Source organism: Oryzias latipes, chromosome 1, assembly GCF_002234675.1.
Source record: "Oryzias latipes chromosome 1, ASM223467v1".
Classification (NCBI taxonomy): domain Eukaryota; kingdom Metazoa; phylum Chordata; class Actinopteri; order Beloniformes; family Adrianichthyidae; genus Oryzias; species Oryzias latipes.
The window spans coordinates 17,963,976-17,982,399 of NC_019859.2; the positions used below are offsets into that span (position 1 = coordinate 17,963,976).

Consider the following 18,424-nt stretch of genomic DNA (forward strand, 5'->3'; position numbering starts at 1 on the left):
GCATGTGTTGCAAAAAGTTTCACTTTTAGTGTGTTCTTTGCAGATATATTTGTTGCAGGTGAAGAACACTATGTAGGGTTTTCTGTCCATATTGCTAGGGCAGACCTGACACCTCTTTCTTTTTGAGTGAGGTGGTCTCACTGGCATTGTGGCTGTGGCTTTGGCTGGAGTGCTTGAGGTAGGGCTGGCTCCTGAGGGGGAAGGTGATGCTGATGCTCTTCTTGTTGCTGTGGATGTGGATGGCGTGCTTGGTGACCCCTGCAGCTGTCTGACCAAGTCTGCAGCAGCTGGGTCTCGGGGCACCCGTTCCCGTTGCTCAATGTGCGGCTTGACAAGGGAATTCCCGAGCTCCTCAAGAAACATTCTCCGCTTGGTGTTTTGGGCTGAATTCCACCCTTGGTGAATATTGGTCCACAACACAAATGCATTGTATGCAGACACATTGAAGATGTTGTAAAACACAACCATTGGCCATCTCCTGGTCATTCGCTGGCAAGTGTAGGTGGCAGTCAGTCATTATCCACTCCTCCTTTGTTTTTGTTGTAGTCCAGGATGATTATGGGCTTTTTGTCACTTCCTGATGACACAGCAGCATGTTTGTGAAGAGTGGACATCAGTATCCCACTCCGTCGTTTTTTTGGACAGTATGAACTGTGCTCCAACGGATGTTGCCACGTTTGGATTGGAATGAGTCAGCAGGAGCAGCTTCAGCACCAGTAACCTCCTCTTCAGTCTGATCAGTCTGTTTCTTCCAATTGGTACTCCACATCATCCTCCTTCTCAGAGGCCTGCTCATCTCTATCGCTAAAATCCTGTGTGTCCTCTGCCTCATTTGCAGCAAAGATGTGATCCAAAACTTCATTTACATTGAATCTTCTCCTCATTTTTGCATCCTGTCCATTGGAGATGTGTACTCTGCAAGTCACCACCTCTATACTCAAATGGCTTGACAACCCTGGACATGTCTCCCATTGTTTGTTCTCGCAAAAAGCCAAGGAGAAAACCCCCTAAATGAAGCTCAAGTGGTTGGAGGAAGAGGCTGTTGGTTGATTGTGTGTTTATGATTTAATTTTTGTCATTTTTATTGTTTTATAATCGAGAATTTTAACCGGGTCAAAAATGACCCGAACACCACAAAAGTCATTTTTTTCACCAGCGCACTTTATAATTTAGTAAAAAAAACAAAGAGGATTTTATTTTGTTTAAATGGAAGTCCCTAACAAAGTCAAAAAGTTTCAACGCAAAAAACAAATGTATGAAGTACTTTCATGCATGCTAAAATTCAAAACGGGTCCGTAGGGACCCTAACACCATAGGAAGGTTAAAGTGAGCATTTATTTGTGAGTAATATATAACATTTCTTAAAAAAACTACATTTATTGTTGACCAAAGTGGGTTTTTTAGACAGTTTTATTTCTGGTCAAATGTGAAATTAACAGTAATTTGGGCTAAAAAATTATTTAAATATTACTTCCGTTTACGTAAAGAAATAAAAATACTCTCATTTATTGAATAGTTCATTTGGATTAACGAATGCTGGCCGAATGGATGGCCCTCACACATTATCACCTCACTAAATCTGGCCCTCTGTGTAAAAATGTATATACACCCCTGGTCCAAGGTGTACCCCACCTTCACTCAATAATGGAAGGGATAGGCTCCAGCACCCCTGTGACCCTAAAAGGTATTAAATGAAAATTAATGGAAAATGAAGGTACATGTTATTGTTTTGACCATTTATTGTTAAATGTGTTTCATGGCCAAGAAAAATGAAGCACAAATACTGTGGGTAGATAGGTGCGCACTTTCACATAGAATTAACAGGAAGGAAAAAGGACAGTTCCTTGTGCATTTCAGTAAATCATTTGTTTAGTTTGGAAACATAAAAATGCCTCCACAAAATGTCAAAAGACATTTAATGCAAGGAAATAATGACTCAGATTAATACTTTCCGAGCAGAATTATCATTGATGTGGACTTTTACAATGTGCATACAACCACATAAGAACAAATATCTCCCTAAGAGGTCCTGCTGGTTTGCAAGTAAACACACACACACACAAAAAAAAAGGAAAAAAAGAATCCTGACCCTTGTCCTTCTATGGTTTCACCCTAATTTAAGATCAAACCTTGTATGTAAGCTAACCCTAGAAAGGTAAAATTCCTAAAAAATCACTAGTTGTCCCCACAATAGATCATTGGAAAGTTTTCAGGGACGGTGCTCAAAAGAATGCAAAAACTCCTACATACATAAGTGTAAAATACTGGACTGCCATATTAAACTTTTTAAAACTATAAACAAAAAGTGCCTGTCTAATTTTCTCAGTCTTGTGATTTTAAAACAATAGAGCAATAAATTAGGGCAATGTACCCCATGAAGTAATAAATAAATAAACAATGAAATCAACCCTCACTTATATAAATAAAATACAGGGGAAGAAGACAACAAACTAAAGATTAGTCAGGTTTCTGCTAACTCTGGAAATGGGAGTAAGACAGGATACCCCATACAGAAATGTCACAAAATCTGGTTCGCTTTAAGTAACAGAGTTGTTTTTATGGCAACCAAAAAAGTCATGATACAGCTGCATTTGTGCTGCAATCACTTTAAACATGTTATAGGATCAGTGTAATAAAAAAAAACTTCAGACGCCATGAAGCTTTTGAGTCTGTTATGCTAAATTAAGAAATAGAATCCTGGTATGAGTTCAGGACTTGATTTAGATCAAACATACAGCCACAAAGACGAGTCTGTTATAAAGTCTGTTAAATGTCTAAATCAAAGGGCCCGGCCCATTCAGGATTCTATGTCTGGCTCCTCATCCATTTCCCACAGATGAAGCCAGATGGCTTTCCCAAGGGATGGGCTGAATTGTAAAGATGCTCTTGGCATACTGCAGTGAGTACAAACCTTGTCCTTTGAAAATGCAGCCAGAGGTTAGGGCCCAGGACTGTTAAAATGGATCATTGGTGTTCATGTTCAAAACATGATTTAATCAGGTATACACTCGAATTACTTTGAGAGCTGAGGCAACTGTCAGACAACTTTCCATTTTCCTTCCCCGAAGATTAAAACCTCACAAACAGCACTTGAAATATGACAGATTCACAGATGGCTTTGAACACATTGTTCTCATTATCTTCGCCACCACTTGATTTTCAGTGTGCTGGTTTTACAGCATAAGCATATGCAGAGCAAACTAAGTGTATACTTACAGATTCCTGGTTCTTGTCCTTCACATCATACACCATTAGCTTGACCAATGTCTCTGGATACCCTGAAGGGAAGGTCACTCCAGTCAGAAATAACGGGTCTTTGTTTGCCTGGAAGAAAGAAGGACAATGCAGAAAATCTGTAGCCACAGCATGGATATTTGTTCATGAGGATGTTTGTGACTGTTAATACTCTTGTGTTCATATGCTCTGCAACGCACAAGAAAAGTGCAAAAAACGCATAAAGGCAAGAGAAAAGCAGGAATACTTGGAAAAGCGAATAAACAAAAACCCAAACTTTTCTGTCCCCTTCCTCATTTTCCTTTTTTTTTAACGCACTCTGCACTGCTTTTTTGATTCTTTGTACAAGCAAAAAAAACAAAAAAAATGTCCAAATGAAACTGCTGGACCAAAGCAATAAATGTTGACCGGTAAGGAAACATTTTTGTTGTTATTATTAAACTCGAGCAACTGGTTATGCTGTTAAGTAATCAAAAGCTTAAACAAGTACAAGTCAGCTTATCGGTCAAAACCGATAAGCTCAAACGTGGCTTTGCTGAATGGGCCTCATTCAGGCTCAATAACACCACAAAGGTGCAAAGAAGTCTGCTGCAAAAAGACTAGTGATGGTGTGGACCCAGTTTTTGTGAGAGCTACAGCAAACACTGCAGATTCACGAGACGAAAGGCTTGTATATTTATATTTTTGTTTTCATCTATATTTTTTAAGTGTTGATTTGATGTATGTTAAAAACAAGAACTTTGGTTTGTCTTTTAAGCGGCGTTAACACCAAACGCGATTTGTGTGTCAGCTTTGTGCCAGTTTCAAATGATCTGCATCATGCTATTCTTACCCCTTTCAGAATAAACTATGTTCATATGATAATATATTTATTTTTGTAACAATAAAGAACACATTTGTAAGTGACCAAGTGAGTGACCAAGTCCATAATTTCCTTAAAAATTTTAACTGAGCTGTGCACTCTAAATTAAGAACAGAAATACAAGTGAGTCTTCTTCCCACTCCTTTACTCCTTTTTTTAACATGTCCTTTTCAGCAGCTGAGTAAACAGAGAAAGGCTGAGAGTCTCGTTTGTTGAACAGACTTCACTGCCACAATGGGGGTTATGTAATCTATTACTTGAACACTCAACATCTATATTTAGATATTCCCCTTTTGAATTTGAGGCTCAACCCTGTTGCACATTTTGCTCCAGATCAGAGGTAAGGAAGCTAAAGGAGGGAAAATGGGGGAGTGGCTGCAAAACAGAAACTAAACCATCACCAAGTATGACAATCCCCTGCACCCCCAACTACACACAAGAATGAAGTCGGACGGGTGCCAGTCTAAGATGTTTGACTTGCCAGAGGCACTAACAAACATCTTGATGGTTGCTCATCATGTGAGATCCTTTCCAATCAGAAATCCCTGCCAGCCCAGGTGCTTGAAAGTGATGAGTGTAACAAAAGTATTAAAAAACACAGACACAGTTGGTATCAATGCTGTCTTCTGAAATGTCTTTTTGAAAATGTAATATCTTTGTCACAGTTTTTATGAGACTTAGCTGGCTGCACAGTTCATTAATCATGAAGAGATTAGTGATTAGCTCTGGCACAAAAACCTTTTCTTTCAGTGTGTCCAATTCAAATCCAAAAAAATCTACAGGTTTTTTTTTCCTGAGTAAAAAAAAAATGGTTGTACTTCAAAAGACAAGTAAAGTATTACGTCAGAAGCGTAAGCCTTTTCTCATCAGACCAAACAACCTTTTAGTCACTTGATGTTGGTTTTTTGGTACCAAGTCAAAGCAGTTTATGTTTAAATTGCGGGCTTCCTCTTTCTTTAGTTGCTCTGATGGGCGTCTGCTCAGTGCAGCCTGTTGGGAACATGTGAAGTCACAGCAGGAAGAAGTAATGAGCCCAACTTAGACAAACACGGTCACACCCATCAGTCAAATAAAACATTTGACTTTTTCTTTTTTTTTCTTTTCAAAATTATGTCGACACAAATACTACCTGAAGGGATTCATTACCTGTTAGAATGCCACAATCTGAATAAAGAGCAAACTCTGGATGGTTTAGTATTTAAAGAATATTTACAAGAGTTATAACATTGTAAGTATTAATGTTCACTTCATTTTTTTGTGTGCATGTTTTGAATTATACAGAATTAACACTTTAAAATGATTGCTATTCCAGACAGAGCTTTCATCACTGTGCCTCTCTTTACAGCACATTGGTTTTGTTCCATAAAATTACAGCAAATGTTATTGCAGAAAAATGTGCCAGCTAATAGAAGCTAAAGTACTCATGCGTTGTATTTATTTCACAGAATATTACGACAGATTCCTCGTGTTTTATCCTGAAGATGATTAATTCCAGCCAAAATGATCAAACCGATCTTATCATGGATATAATTAAAACAATTGAATTCATGCTATTCTGTCAATGACATAAGTAGAAAAAGTAAAGAGCGCCAAAACAAGTGACAGTAGCTACCTCCAATCTCTGACCCTGCGTGGAAAGGTTTATTCCCCCAAAAAAGCCACATTTTCAGCCATTATTTTAAAACTGCTCTAGGATTGTTCCACTTCAACTAATCATTACAAAATAGCTCTTTAAAGTCCCACTCCAATCATCTTTTCATCCATTTTTAAAGTGTTCTCCGTGGTCCTTTAATTACGATGATGCCATTTTTATCCAAATTAAAAAGACTATTATTTTCTAAGACACCGTCTCTGCAAAGCAGTATTAGTTCATCAGTAATTCACCTCTGAGTTGCGGGCAAGACTGTTGGTGGGGAGTGAGCCTACCTTTATTTCCCATCATCCATTTATTTACAATCTCTCCCACTAGTTTACACTCCCTCACAACCTGCAACTAACATTAGTGGTGCAACATAAATGGTGAGCAGTATTGGAGCGATGCAGCAGTACAGTTTTGAGCCAGATTCTACGTCAGACAAGGAAAACAAAGTTGTACATGGATTTAGTTGTCTGCAAGCGGATGCAACAGAATGGAGCAAAGCAGGAAGCCTGTAGCCCGCCCAATGTAGATGAACTTTAATCTTTTTCAAAAAACCTTTTTGTTTGCACCTGGTTCACAATTGTTTAAATAAAGAAATACTCACATATGCAATATAAGCTTAGTTTTCCTTACATATGTCCTCCATTATGAGAAAAAGGCTACAAAAAATGTTAAAAACACAAAAAACACTATTTTATTGGAGTCGGTTTTTAAAAATTCAATCAGTATTTCTATCTACAGTGAACAAGAACATATTGGAGTTATTTTGGCCCAATATGTTAGAAGGCTAATGTAGAAGTAATCTTCAGGAAGAATAGATTGAGTCCCACAGACTTCTGATCTCTTGTCAATTTTGCATTAGGCATTATGAAGCGAATCAATGAGCTTTCCAAAAAAAAAAAAACATCTATACGCCTGAATCACACAAAGAGAGGATTAAATGTTTAGCTGCATTCACAAGAAAACCCTGCCCTGCGAACCCACTTGATTATTCAGAAATTTTCTAAGGGCTGACAGATACGGAAATAAAACAAGTAGGCTGCCTCGGATTTCATCCTTTTTAGACAAGGCAATACTAGTCTTGACTGGTGCCATCTTCTTCCAGCAATGAAGCTGCGTGGTTTCTGAGCTCTAACATCACACAGCCTGATTCAGCACAGCGGGTATACAGACAGACTGGAACCACTTTGAGTGTTGCCGCAAATCAGAGTGTAAGCAGTACTGTACACTGAAAAGTGGACATTAAAAAAAAGGCTCATTATATTCAGCCGAACACACGCAGGTACACACACAACCACCACCCTCTCTGGCACATTTGAATGCGCCTCTTTCAGACTCACCAGCATGCTTGGCAGTCTTAGTGACGTCTGAATCTTCTCGGTGCTCAGATAGACTAAAGTGGTAAGCCTGTCTCCATCTACTCCAAGAAGTAAAGCAGTCTGTCATGCAAGTGGTCAGCACATGCTGCACCAGACAGCTGCCCCTCTGTTGTCTTTTTGACCAGCAGGGCCGTAAAGCCCAGTGGGCCAGCCAATTTAGGCCATTACAAGGGTGTGTGTGTGTTTGTGTGAGATTAGTTAAAAAAGGAAACATAAGCCCTGTCTATGTTAGCACTGGGGGGCTTTTCTCCCTCTTTTGACCACTCCTAATTATGTGCAGAGACTCTAGAGTTTTTGGAGGTCCTCCAAGCAAAGGGATTTGAAACTGATAGCATGCAATCACAAGCTTTTTTTTCTTCTTATCTAAATCTAAAATCGAAATCTAAAATCTAACTGATTTTGTATGACATTAAAATCTCATCGAGAAAAAACACTTCTGGACCCTCATGATTTCAGAGAGGGGCAGGTATTTTTAACCAATATTTAAATGTTATATAAGACTAAAATAGGCAACATGTAATACAAAAAGCACTCTCTCAGAGGGCATTGTTTTACACACAAGAAAACTAAATAAGATTTATAAAACATTATGCTTTTCCCAATATGTTAAAGGGGTTTTTTCTGTTTAATTTCTAAGCCATTAATTTGCGTTTAGCAAAAAAATTGTCCTAATAAGGAAATGTAAAATTGATTAATTACTTTAATGATAGGCCAATTGAAAACAATGATTGTTCGGATATTAAATAAGCGTATTTTCATTTCAGTGCCATTTAAGATCTTAATTGCAATAAACATTGTCCAAAGTTCTAAATCAGAATTCACGGCTATGTGAGATGGGATGTTTTTACAAGGTTACATTGTGATACTCTGATGCCAGGAACTCCCACAGACTTTTACAAAACTACAGTGGGTAACAGAGAACAAATGTTGTTTTAATCAGTATTTTGTTGTGTTTAGACCAAATGACACCAGATTATAGTGGTTTCAGCAATTATAAAGATTATAAGATAAAGATTATAAAGATAAGAGATAAGATAAAGATAAGATAAAGATTATAAAGATTCGGATAAACTGCCTTGAATTATAACCAAGATCTTTAACAAGTTATTGGACCTTTCCACTGTGCCAGCTTGTCTAAGCTCTGTTAAAGTGGTTTCATTACCAACGGTAAGCTAACACTTTTCAAGCATCAGTGACCAATGGGCAGTTGTACTCACACCAGTGGTAATGACTGCTTTGAAAACTGGTCTGGAGTCACCAGTTTGCCTATAGTGGGAACTGATCCACAGAGGATTTAGAGACATTTGGTGTCCTTCTATCAGGGCTCCAAACAAAGACTCTTAACCTACTGTATTGGTGTCTGACACACCAGCAACCCAGTGGCTCAGAGGAAAGTGCTCCTGAAGGTCATAAACAGGCCGCAGAAGACCATTGACTGTCCTCTCCCAAGACTAGATGATCTACACAAATCTCACTGTTTCAGGAAGCTTAAAGAATCCTCAAACACAATCTCACCCTGGGCATAATTGGTTTGATCTACTTACATCAGGAATTTGACAGAGGACAATCAGAGCCAGGACAAACCGACCATAACCAACTGCCATTAGCACTCTCATTACAACACTCCCCTCTATCACTCCCCCCCCCCACACACACACATTTTTTAAGCCTAGCCATGACCTGAACCCTAAGCCTAACCCTGACCACAAGCTGGGGAAAGTATGGTGCACTGGGGTTTTGTCCTCTACTCTCACCTACTTTTCCTCTCCTCCTCTCCTCTATAGAGGAGTTTAGTTTAGTTTAGTTTAGTTTAGTTTAGTTTAGTTTAGTTTAGTTTAGTTTAGTTTAGTTTAGTTTAGTTTAGTTTAGTTTAGTTTAATTTAGTTTAGTTTAGCCATTAGCTTTTGAATTGAATAACTTCATGCTCATTATGATTTCAAATTTATTAGAAAGCCTATGAGATGACTATTGTTGTAATATCGGGCAAAGAAATAAAAGAAAAAACAAAACAATGTAAGACTCTTAATAAGCAAAAAAAGCTGTTTCCCTGAGATGTAAAATAAACACAGATGAGTAGTGAACATTACTGTGTACGCTTTTTCTGTAACCTTTTTGATTTGATTTTGATTATTTTTAATCTTATATATTTATGCATTTATGTTTACACTTTTTAATTTCGTTGTCTAAAATTTGGCATTAGGCTGAACAAGTGAAACTATTGTTTCTCGTTCTTAAAATATTTTACTAGTAGTGGATGCAGCTTATTTTACAATACAGAAACTATGAAGGACAGCCTTACTATATAGAATTATACAAAAAGAAAAGGACTTGCTAGTTCAAAAGAATTTAAATCGTCAAAAATATTTTTTTAAATTGTCATGTCTGTATGTCTGCAACTTCTTTAGTAAAAAACCCTGCAAATATTGTTCCTTCTGTGATGGAAATCCGGACTGTTGGATGAATGTGTTTAATTCTGTTATTTAGTTCCAGGGCTGTAGAACAAAGGTAAACATAAATACTTCTTTGTAAAGTATCTCATGAGCTTTCTTGACATAGTTTTACTTAAACCTGCAATGGGTCAAAAATAAAGTTTAATCACAATAAATGAGTAAACAATTTCACCAGTGGCAGCAGCATATGCTAGTACTTATTCTAATCTTCGGGTAAAATGCACTCAACAAGCTTCTTAGTAAGCATAAATGGGATTATTCCCTGATTTCCTGAGATCTTAGTACAAAGAATTCTAGAGGAAATAATTCACAAAGTAGACTCTTTTGCTAACAGAACTGCATCACAGATGGTGGATTTAGGAGGAAAATGACCGAACGGATTTAAGCAGACGGCAAGGCAAATTCTTTAGAGTCAAAATTTACAATCATCTGGTGACAAAGTCTGGCAGGACAGTGCTTACAAATTATTTATGTGGACGTGAAAGTTGTGATTCTTGTGAAATTCACCACCCCCGAGAGACGAAGTTGTTCTGAGGGTGAACAATGGCCCTGTCAGGTAGTAACATGGTACTGATAAGTTGGAAATGATAGAGTGACAACATTAGACTTTGCTCAATCATATAGATAAAATAGTTAGACTATTTTCTTGTTGATTCTGTATTTGTTATTTGCATTTTATTATATTTATGCATACTAAAAGAAAAAAAACAGGTTCATTTTTTTCCTGTTATCCACATTTTAAACTAGGCAACAGTGCAGATGATATTTTCCTCCATTTAACTTTTTTGTTAATTTTAGTAAACCAATTGCATCACGTCTTGTCAATTAGAGTAACAGCATATATGCTGAGGTTTATCAAACAAAGCAAACCCAAAGAGTGCCCAGCAGAGCAGAGAGCAGCTGTTGAAAGCAGGCATCCTGGGAATGTGGCAACAGGAAAAAGCACAAGTGGCAGTGAGGCTGCCTTCACACACCACTGCAGCACTGGAGCGCCACACAACAATCAAACATTTTCAAGTAGTTTCTTTTTAAACACTGAGTCATATGTGCACATTCTTTGACTATGCAAATAAATTTAAACTGTTTTTATTTTTTTTATACGTTTATTCAATAATATGAATAAACCGATTATTTTAGTGATTTATTTCCAAATATGACTCTGTGCATGTTTTCTAAATCATTTGTTAAAATGGAAGAGAACAGTCACTTTTATTGCTCTGTGCAAACTAATAAAATCAATATTTGAAAAAAACCCTGATTATTCCATCCATCACAAATGAATAAAACATTGAGTACCTACATACCCTGTTTTTGCGAAGTCGAAAGCAGTCCATATGATTAGATCCTGCTGCAAATCCCGAGCATTCGAGCCATAAAATGAAAACTAAGTCAGAGTGTCTGCAAAGCTGGCTGAGGCAGCATACAGTATCCTACCACATCCTGCGTTTTCACAGAGGCATGCACAAACACATGTGCCGCTGTTCCCTTCATTTGGGAGAAAGGCAGCCTAGATCGGTCTTTGAAAGAGCCGGTTATGCTAATTGAGTTTTACTGGATTAGTTGGAAAATATGATCCCTCTTGATGCGTCTGGAAACTTTGGCCTCAACTGAAGAAAAAGGAATAAAAAAGATGTGTGTGTGTTTGTCTCTGCACGTGTGTTTAAATGGGTGTTCCACACTGGGACGGGGGCAGCTGTTGCCGCCCAAAAAACACTTGTGTGACTGTTGCCTTAGCAACATCTCTGTCACAATGAAAAATTCAAAAGGTGGAAACCCACTCCGGTTGTGTGCAACACTAACACATTCCAACCCACAAACCAATACTGTCTCTTTGCTAATTGAGAACGGCCCCGCTCATGTGGACGCAGGCTGCATATGACTGCAGCTAAAGCTTTGCAGTCAGCAGTTGTGCTCCATTCCACGTAAATATGAAAAAGATGTTAAGGAAATGGTTGGGCAGACAGAAAACATTGAGAGGAAACTAACATAGACCTTTTGACCCTGGGATTCTGCAAAACAAACATTAAATAATGGTCAAGAGGCAAAACGTGTGTGTGTGTGTTTGTGTGTATGAGATGCCTTACCTCCACTATCTCTGTGCAGGCATGAGACACAAGGTGCTGCTTGTGGGGATCTATGACAGCCACCTGGACCAAAGCGTTGGGTTTCCTGTCTCTGCCTAAGGCCACTAGATCATTACAGGCTGCAGAGAGGAAGAGAAGGAGGAAGAGAGAGCCAGGAGGGAGAGCAGGGGATGAGAGGGGAACAGGAAAGTGGTTGAAAGAAGAGAGGAATGATGAAAGATGAGAGAACATAATCCTTCAGGATACATATTTAAGTGAAACAAATCACACAACACTATATATCACAAATGGTAAAAACATACAAGAAAATTGGAGTAAAGCAACACAGGAGGGGGAAGAATAATTCCTGTTTCCTGTCACAGTCGTCACACGCCAGAGATCTGCACCATCCCAGAAGACCAGAGGAGCTAAGTGAACCATGCGCCCTGACGCCGCGCTCCCAAAGTACAGCAAACGTTTAGAAATATAAATAAAATACATGCACACTGGGATATAAAATTGTTGCCTCAGCAGCTGATTTAAATGGCAGTCAGGGAACTGGAACTCCTCTTGGCAGTGAGATATCACTTTTGTTAGGGCTTTTATGTCTGACATCAAAAGTAGCCTGTAACCCAGCTTCCAAGGACAGTGAGGCAATGCCGTCATTCCCACTCTGATCACTGATCCCCTCACAATTTAAGTTTTTCTTACTGTGGTACAGAGTGTGAACTCTGCGCTTTAACTGTGTACAACAAGCACCAACAAAATGTTGTAAAGTTGCCATTAAAAGCAAAAGGAGAAAAAAAATGACAAAAATGGATGAGGCTCAATTGTAATGCGTACAGAAGGCAAGCTGCATTGATGTGACTTTGAAGTAAAAGAAGGTCCTGAGCCCGAAACAAAACATAGCTCTCAAGAGATGAAAAGGAAAACTGACATAAAGTTGCGCATAAAATTTGAGAAATCATGTAATATTTTTGTGAATGAGACAGCCAGAGCTTTGAGGACTTTTAAGTCTTGCAGTAAGTCTACAGTAACACAGTGACAAGTCAGTAAAAAGTCTGATTCCGGATGTTTCGATTGTCAAAAAACCCTGAGCCCTTTCTCACAGCATAGGTTGAAGACAAACTCCAGTGAAAATTGTGTTTTGGGTATTTTTTAGGTGTTTTTGCAGCATTTTGTTTTTGATGATGGACATTTATAAAGAAAATCAAGCATTTTTGTGTGTTTTTTTATTCAAATGTCAATCGGAAGCAGACGAAAAAATGTAATTCAAAAAAGCCTGTGCCCGTGACATAGATGCTACAATTGGCGGGATACAAGCTCCCTGCTCCGCTCAACTACAATGCATCCACTTGCAGACAAATAGATCTATTAACGTCTTCATTTTCCTTGTCTGAGCTGGCAGTTGGCTAAAAACTGTACGGCTGAGTAGTTTTGATTGTTTGCCATTTTTGTTGCACTGGTAAAGGTGTGTTGAGGTTGTGAGGTTTGACGCAGATTTCTAATGATCTGCTGCCGCTTTGCAGAAACATTAATTTTCAAGTAGACATGAACAGGGGTAATCTTTTTTCTTCCTAAACTGTTTAAGACCAAGCTTTGTCTGTTCACAGCTGACAAAAATGAGGCTCGGAGTAACATTTAGTCTGCTGTACCAAGTGCCTCTGCAGCAGCGTATTAGTTTGCATTCACACAGTAATGAGGATAATAATGACATCAAAACCTTCTTTGGCTTATGTCAAACAAATGAATTCTCTAAATCTATCTTAATTGTAGTCTGTGAACAGCAGCGGCAAATAGTGTCAAAGGAAACGTCCTGCTTCCCATGTTCCACTGACAAGAGATCATGTGAAGTTTGCCTCTTTTCTCATGTTACTAACGGATTTCCTCACTACACACTGTGTTGAGTGACATGTGGAACAAGATATGTTGGCATGTTTCTGTTCCAGACATCATATCATACTCTATTCAGCTGAAGATGAACACAGAGTTGCTTTTTACTACAACAAAATATATTAAAAAAAAGATCTCTTCAAGGATACTGTTGCTTTGTTTTGTTTGACAACACACACATGTACCTCTACATGTCCTGTGGAACAGTAGAAAAAAATAAATATAGAAGAAAAGCTAAAAAAATACTGAACAGAACTTTCTCTAAACATACAAATGCTCTGTAATTACTCAATTACTCTGTTAAAGATACAGACAAAAAGCTTTTTTTATCATGCTCAAACCCTGTGACATCAATTCTGAAATCCTTTTATTCTATTAGCAATGACATTTGCTAATTTGTCCAGGGCAAGCGTGGTCATAAGAACCACACTTATTCAAAAAGCAACATCTCATTTGGAAATGTCAAATTGAAGAGTGTCTTCCTGATGTGAGAGCCATGTGTCTACATTCTTGACCTGACATGCTTCATCAGAATTTAGCCTGAGAGCAGACAAGAGAGGCAGCGTCACCTGAACATGTGAATAATAAAGAATGATTATACGATTGTGCCGTACAATCCACAGATGTGTGCTTTTTAAAACGTATACGTGATTTTTACTGGTTACATAGCCATAATGTTTATGGTGCAGCTTTTAAAAGATACCTAAGAATGAATGGACAGGTGATAAACATCCAAATATGACAGCGAACAATGCAAGAGAGGAAAATAACGAGGTGAAAAGAAGAATTTAACCCCAGAGCACTATAGCAGAGTGATTTTCACCCGAGCAAAACTGTTTACTTGAATTTCAATATGTCACGGGTCAAGGAGTTTGTGCCTTGACCAGGGAAGTCTCACATATCCCCAGGAATGGGGGGACCAAAGACCAAGTTTCCGGTATCATTTTATTATTTTTAGAATTTTGTTCTCAAATTCCTGATTTTTCTGTAGTTTTTGAGTTTGCTTTTAGAATATTCCTGTTTTTCATTTTGTTACACATACCACAGATGAAAATGAAAGAAAACCACTCCAAGTTATCATGTGATGTCAACTTTTTGTTGAGTATATTATATTGGGTAGAAATTACCCGGCAAAAGCGATGGTGTAACTTTTTATAGTGAAAGTGTTCTAGGGTTACGGGAGAACAAATGCCCAAGTACATGAAGGTGAAAGTGTAACAACCACTGATTTCAGTCAACATACAACTACAATATAGTTCCTTTAAGTGTGAGCATGTGGTGGATAAAGCCGTAGTAATGGGGCACCAAATGGGAAGGCGTCTGGAAACAGAAATGATGAGGGCTGTGCTTCGTTATATTTTTTACCTTCTCAGGATATGCAAAAACAATAGTAGCTGAAACTTGATTTTAAATAACTGAGTTTAATTAAGAAGACATAATAAATTCAGAATAATAACCGAAAGGGTGACGAAATAGACTGGAAAAAGAAGATCCAAGCAATCAAACAATGAGAGGGGGTGTCCCGGCAACCTCTCTGTGATGATTACAAACTAAAATCTGATGTGGTCATGAAGGAATAAACAAAAAGCTAGAAAACTGGCCTGAAAACTTTGCTCCTATATAATGAAGAAAAAGATCCAAGAAAACTCAAGTAAAAAAGCCCTAATCTTTACATAAAAGTGAACACGTTTTTCTGACTACATCAAAAGCAACAGATTTCAAAACTCAAAGTAACTTTACTATAAACTCTGAGCCACTGTAACAAAAACTTTAAATTATTTATCTTATCTCCTGCTGCTGCACTGTCAGACAATGTTCTCAGAGACTAGATGTGTCAGATATTTTTGTGAGTCCAACATAAGCAGATATTATTTCCATTTTGGAAAAAAGAACAACTTTTCGTTTTATTTTACTGTTTGATTATTTCTTTTTAAAATTTTGCACTTTGGTTTTACTTAACAAATTCACCTAATTAAACCAAACTAATATTTCACAGAATTTTCCTCAAGTTAAAAAAGAACGTTGTTTCAAAAAAAAAAAAAATAACTAAAAGACCCTTGTGAAAATGTAATGTCCTTCCTACAAATTACTTAGTTGTACTAAATGTTCCTTTTCCCATATTTATATGTTTATTAATGATTTCATAACCCATCCCGTCCAACTGCTTGTTATCGCAAATTTCTAATCAGCCTATCACATGGTAGCAACTCAGTGCATTTAGGCATGTAGACATGGTCAAAATGATCTGCTGCATTCCAAACAGAGCATCAGAATGGGGAAGAAATGTGATTAAAGTGACTTTGAATGGGATGGTCTGAGTATTTCAGAAACTGTGGATCTGGGAATTTCACCTAAAAACATTTCTAGGGTTTAATGGTTCAAAAGAGAGAAAATATTAAGTGACCAGCAGTTCTGTGGCATTAATGCCTAGTTGATGCCAGAGGTCATAAGAGAATGGGCAGACTTGTTCCAGCTGATAGAAACGCAACAGTAACTCAAATAACAACTAGTTACAACCGAGGAACCGAGGTCTGTAGAAGAGCGTCTCTGAATGGACAACACATCCAACCTTGAGGCAGATGAGCTTCAGCAGTAGAAGACCACACCAGGTTCAGCTAAAAACAGGAAACTGAGGCCAAAATTCACAAAGGTTCACCAGAATTGGACAACAGAAGATTGAAAAAACGTTGCCTGGTGGTTTGGTGGAGAGCAAATAAGTCCACTAGATCTTCTCTAAATGTATTTTCCGGTTACCACAGTAACAATGAAGTGACTGAATGGGTGGTCAAGATAAGTGCAAAATCTGCTAAGTGCTGCTAATCATGGATAATGATAATAAGGTTCAAATTCAAACAAGATAGCAGTGGCCTTTGAAATATCTTTAAAAAAGACACAGGAGCTCTTTTAAGCCAGTGTGGAAGCGCAGGAACAATAGTAATTAGTGGTTTATCTGATATTTTAGCAGTTGATGTTAACAAACTCTCATAGGTTGTGCATTTTTTGACCCTGCAGAGCGGATTTGTGCAATTTGTCAAAAGGTTTTTCACTCAAATTAATGAAGGTGAGTTTACTAAATAGGTAGATTGACAAATTCATATTCAAAGAATAAGAAAAAAGTTATCATTAATTGTCAAATCAAACAAAAATAGACCTTTGAGCAGGCTTTTACCCTTTAGAATAACAGAGCTGAAGAAAGTTCTGTTAGGATTAATGGTAATCTACTCAGATCTGATGAAATAAATGCTGTTTTCTTTTTTCAAAGTCTGTAAAGAAAAACCAAATACATATGTATGACCGTAAAAAAGAAATGTTACAAAGTGTTCATCCCAGTAATTCCCCTTAGAGGACATCTGCTTGTTTAGCTCGGGCTATAACAGGTAACCGTTGCCAGTTTGGTGATTGAAACAGCAAGTTTCCAAGGCATACATCAGCAGACTGACTCTCCCACAAAGATTTAAAGCTTTGTCTGACCCTTTAGCTTGGCTCAAGTTTAACGGTGGGTGGGGGTGGCAGGAAAAGGAAATGGTGAGAGTGACAAAGAGTGCGGATGAAGGAGTCCCTTAGAGAGACATTTAGAGTTTAAGGAAGGAAGTCAGAGAGGATACATAATGAGGGAGTGAAATAGAGAAAAAAAAGGCTCATTAAAAATGTTAAAGATTCAGATTTCTGATTGAAAAGCAGGGTAAAGGAGAACAAAACCTTTGAAGCTCCTTCAGGAAAATTGCATTTCCTTTATTACATGTATTGTTGAATTGCCACAGATTAGGTGAAAAATAATTCATCAGTGATGTGACTTGCAATTTTACTCAAGAGGCTGAATTGCCAAAGTACGCTGGGGCTTAGTTCATATTAGCATAACAATTGAGCAATTGGAGTAATAATGTTTGCCCATCCTAGGAGGCCTCAATTACTATGCTGTATTTATTCTGTGTGATTGGAATATATTGAGTTTTAATGCATGAAGCCTCAGTGACCCCAAAATGAATCTAAATTCCATTTAATGAAGAGAGAAGACTTGGGGATTACCACATGGGAGAAATGTACACTCATTGCCAGAAGATTCCTATTTATATTGATAATTATTTACATGCTTCAATTCATTTAGCAATTCTATTTGCATGTGTCACTGCTTTCCACACCTGTGTCCTCATGGGTCTGTGGAAAACAAAAATGAAATGAGGATTGCTGAATTATGTGTGCAACATGCTACACATTCTTACTCCTATTATGTGTGAGAAAAAATAAATGAACAATCCTTAAAATAATGAACTAATCATTCAGAGTACATTTAAATCAAGGTTTTTAGATCTAAACAAGAATTGAAAGCTTTTTTTCTTTGGTAAGTGCAAAAACCAACCCCCTCTGTGGTACAGACTAAAGCTTTAGTCCCATGCACCCCTATGGAAGGTTGCCCTACACTGGTGTGCTGTTGGTTTTTGGGTGTCTGGGCCCGTGGAAGGTCATGGTCAGGAGCTGTCGCATCTTAAGGGGAGCACAGGTGCATTTTCTTTGAGGCTTGTACGGCCACCTCAAGGGATTGCATGAAAATGGCATGCACGTGTGGTAAGTGTATCATAAAGTATTTGTAAGGATAATGTAAGTGTCATTTACCTATGACGCATGAGTGATGCATATGATATGTGGGTACTGGCTCCTTACTGACCACTTGCAAATGCTGCACACTCAGGACTTGCACATGACATGTAAGTGCCCATAGGATCCCCTCAGAAACTAAGCTCTGATTGCCTAATTTCCTAAATTTTAACAGTCAGGGTACATGCAAATAGCCTGCAAGGAGGGTGCCCTTGTCACCTGAACAGCACTAACAGGCCCCTTGACCCTTGCGCAGGGTTTGGAGGGGTTGAAAAGAGGAAAAAGCTTACCTGTATCTCACCTACTTCATC

General features: G+C 38.0%; 1 protein-coding gene across 7 annotated transcripts in view; it reads right to left on the reverse strand.

Moving 5' to 3' along the window:
• The window catches only part of inpp4b (inositol polyphosphate-4-phosphatase type II B), a 164,570-nt gene that overhangs the window by 122,028 nt on the left and 24,118 nt on the right, over positions 1-18,424 (reverse strand). For 5 of the 7 annotated variants that reach the window (XM_023957536.1, XM_023957537.1, XM_020703700.2 and 2 more), the window contains 2 exons: positions 11,649-11,767; positions 3,217-3,324 (listed from right to left, as the gene is read on the reverse strand). In XM_023957536.1, the coding sequence (XP_023813304.1) occupies positions 3,217-3,324; positions 11,649-11,767 (227 nt within the window). Of the gene's footprint in view, positions 1-3,216; positions 3,325-7,075; positions 7,097-10,868; positions 10,961-11,648; positions 11,768-18,424 lie in introns of those variants that run through there. The other 2 variants (XM_020703709.2, XM_020703714.2) reach the window with 2 other exon arrangements.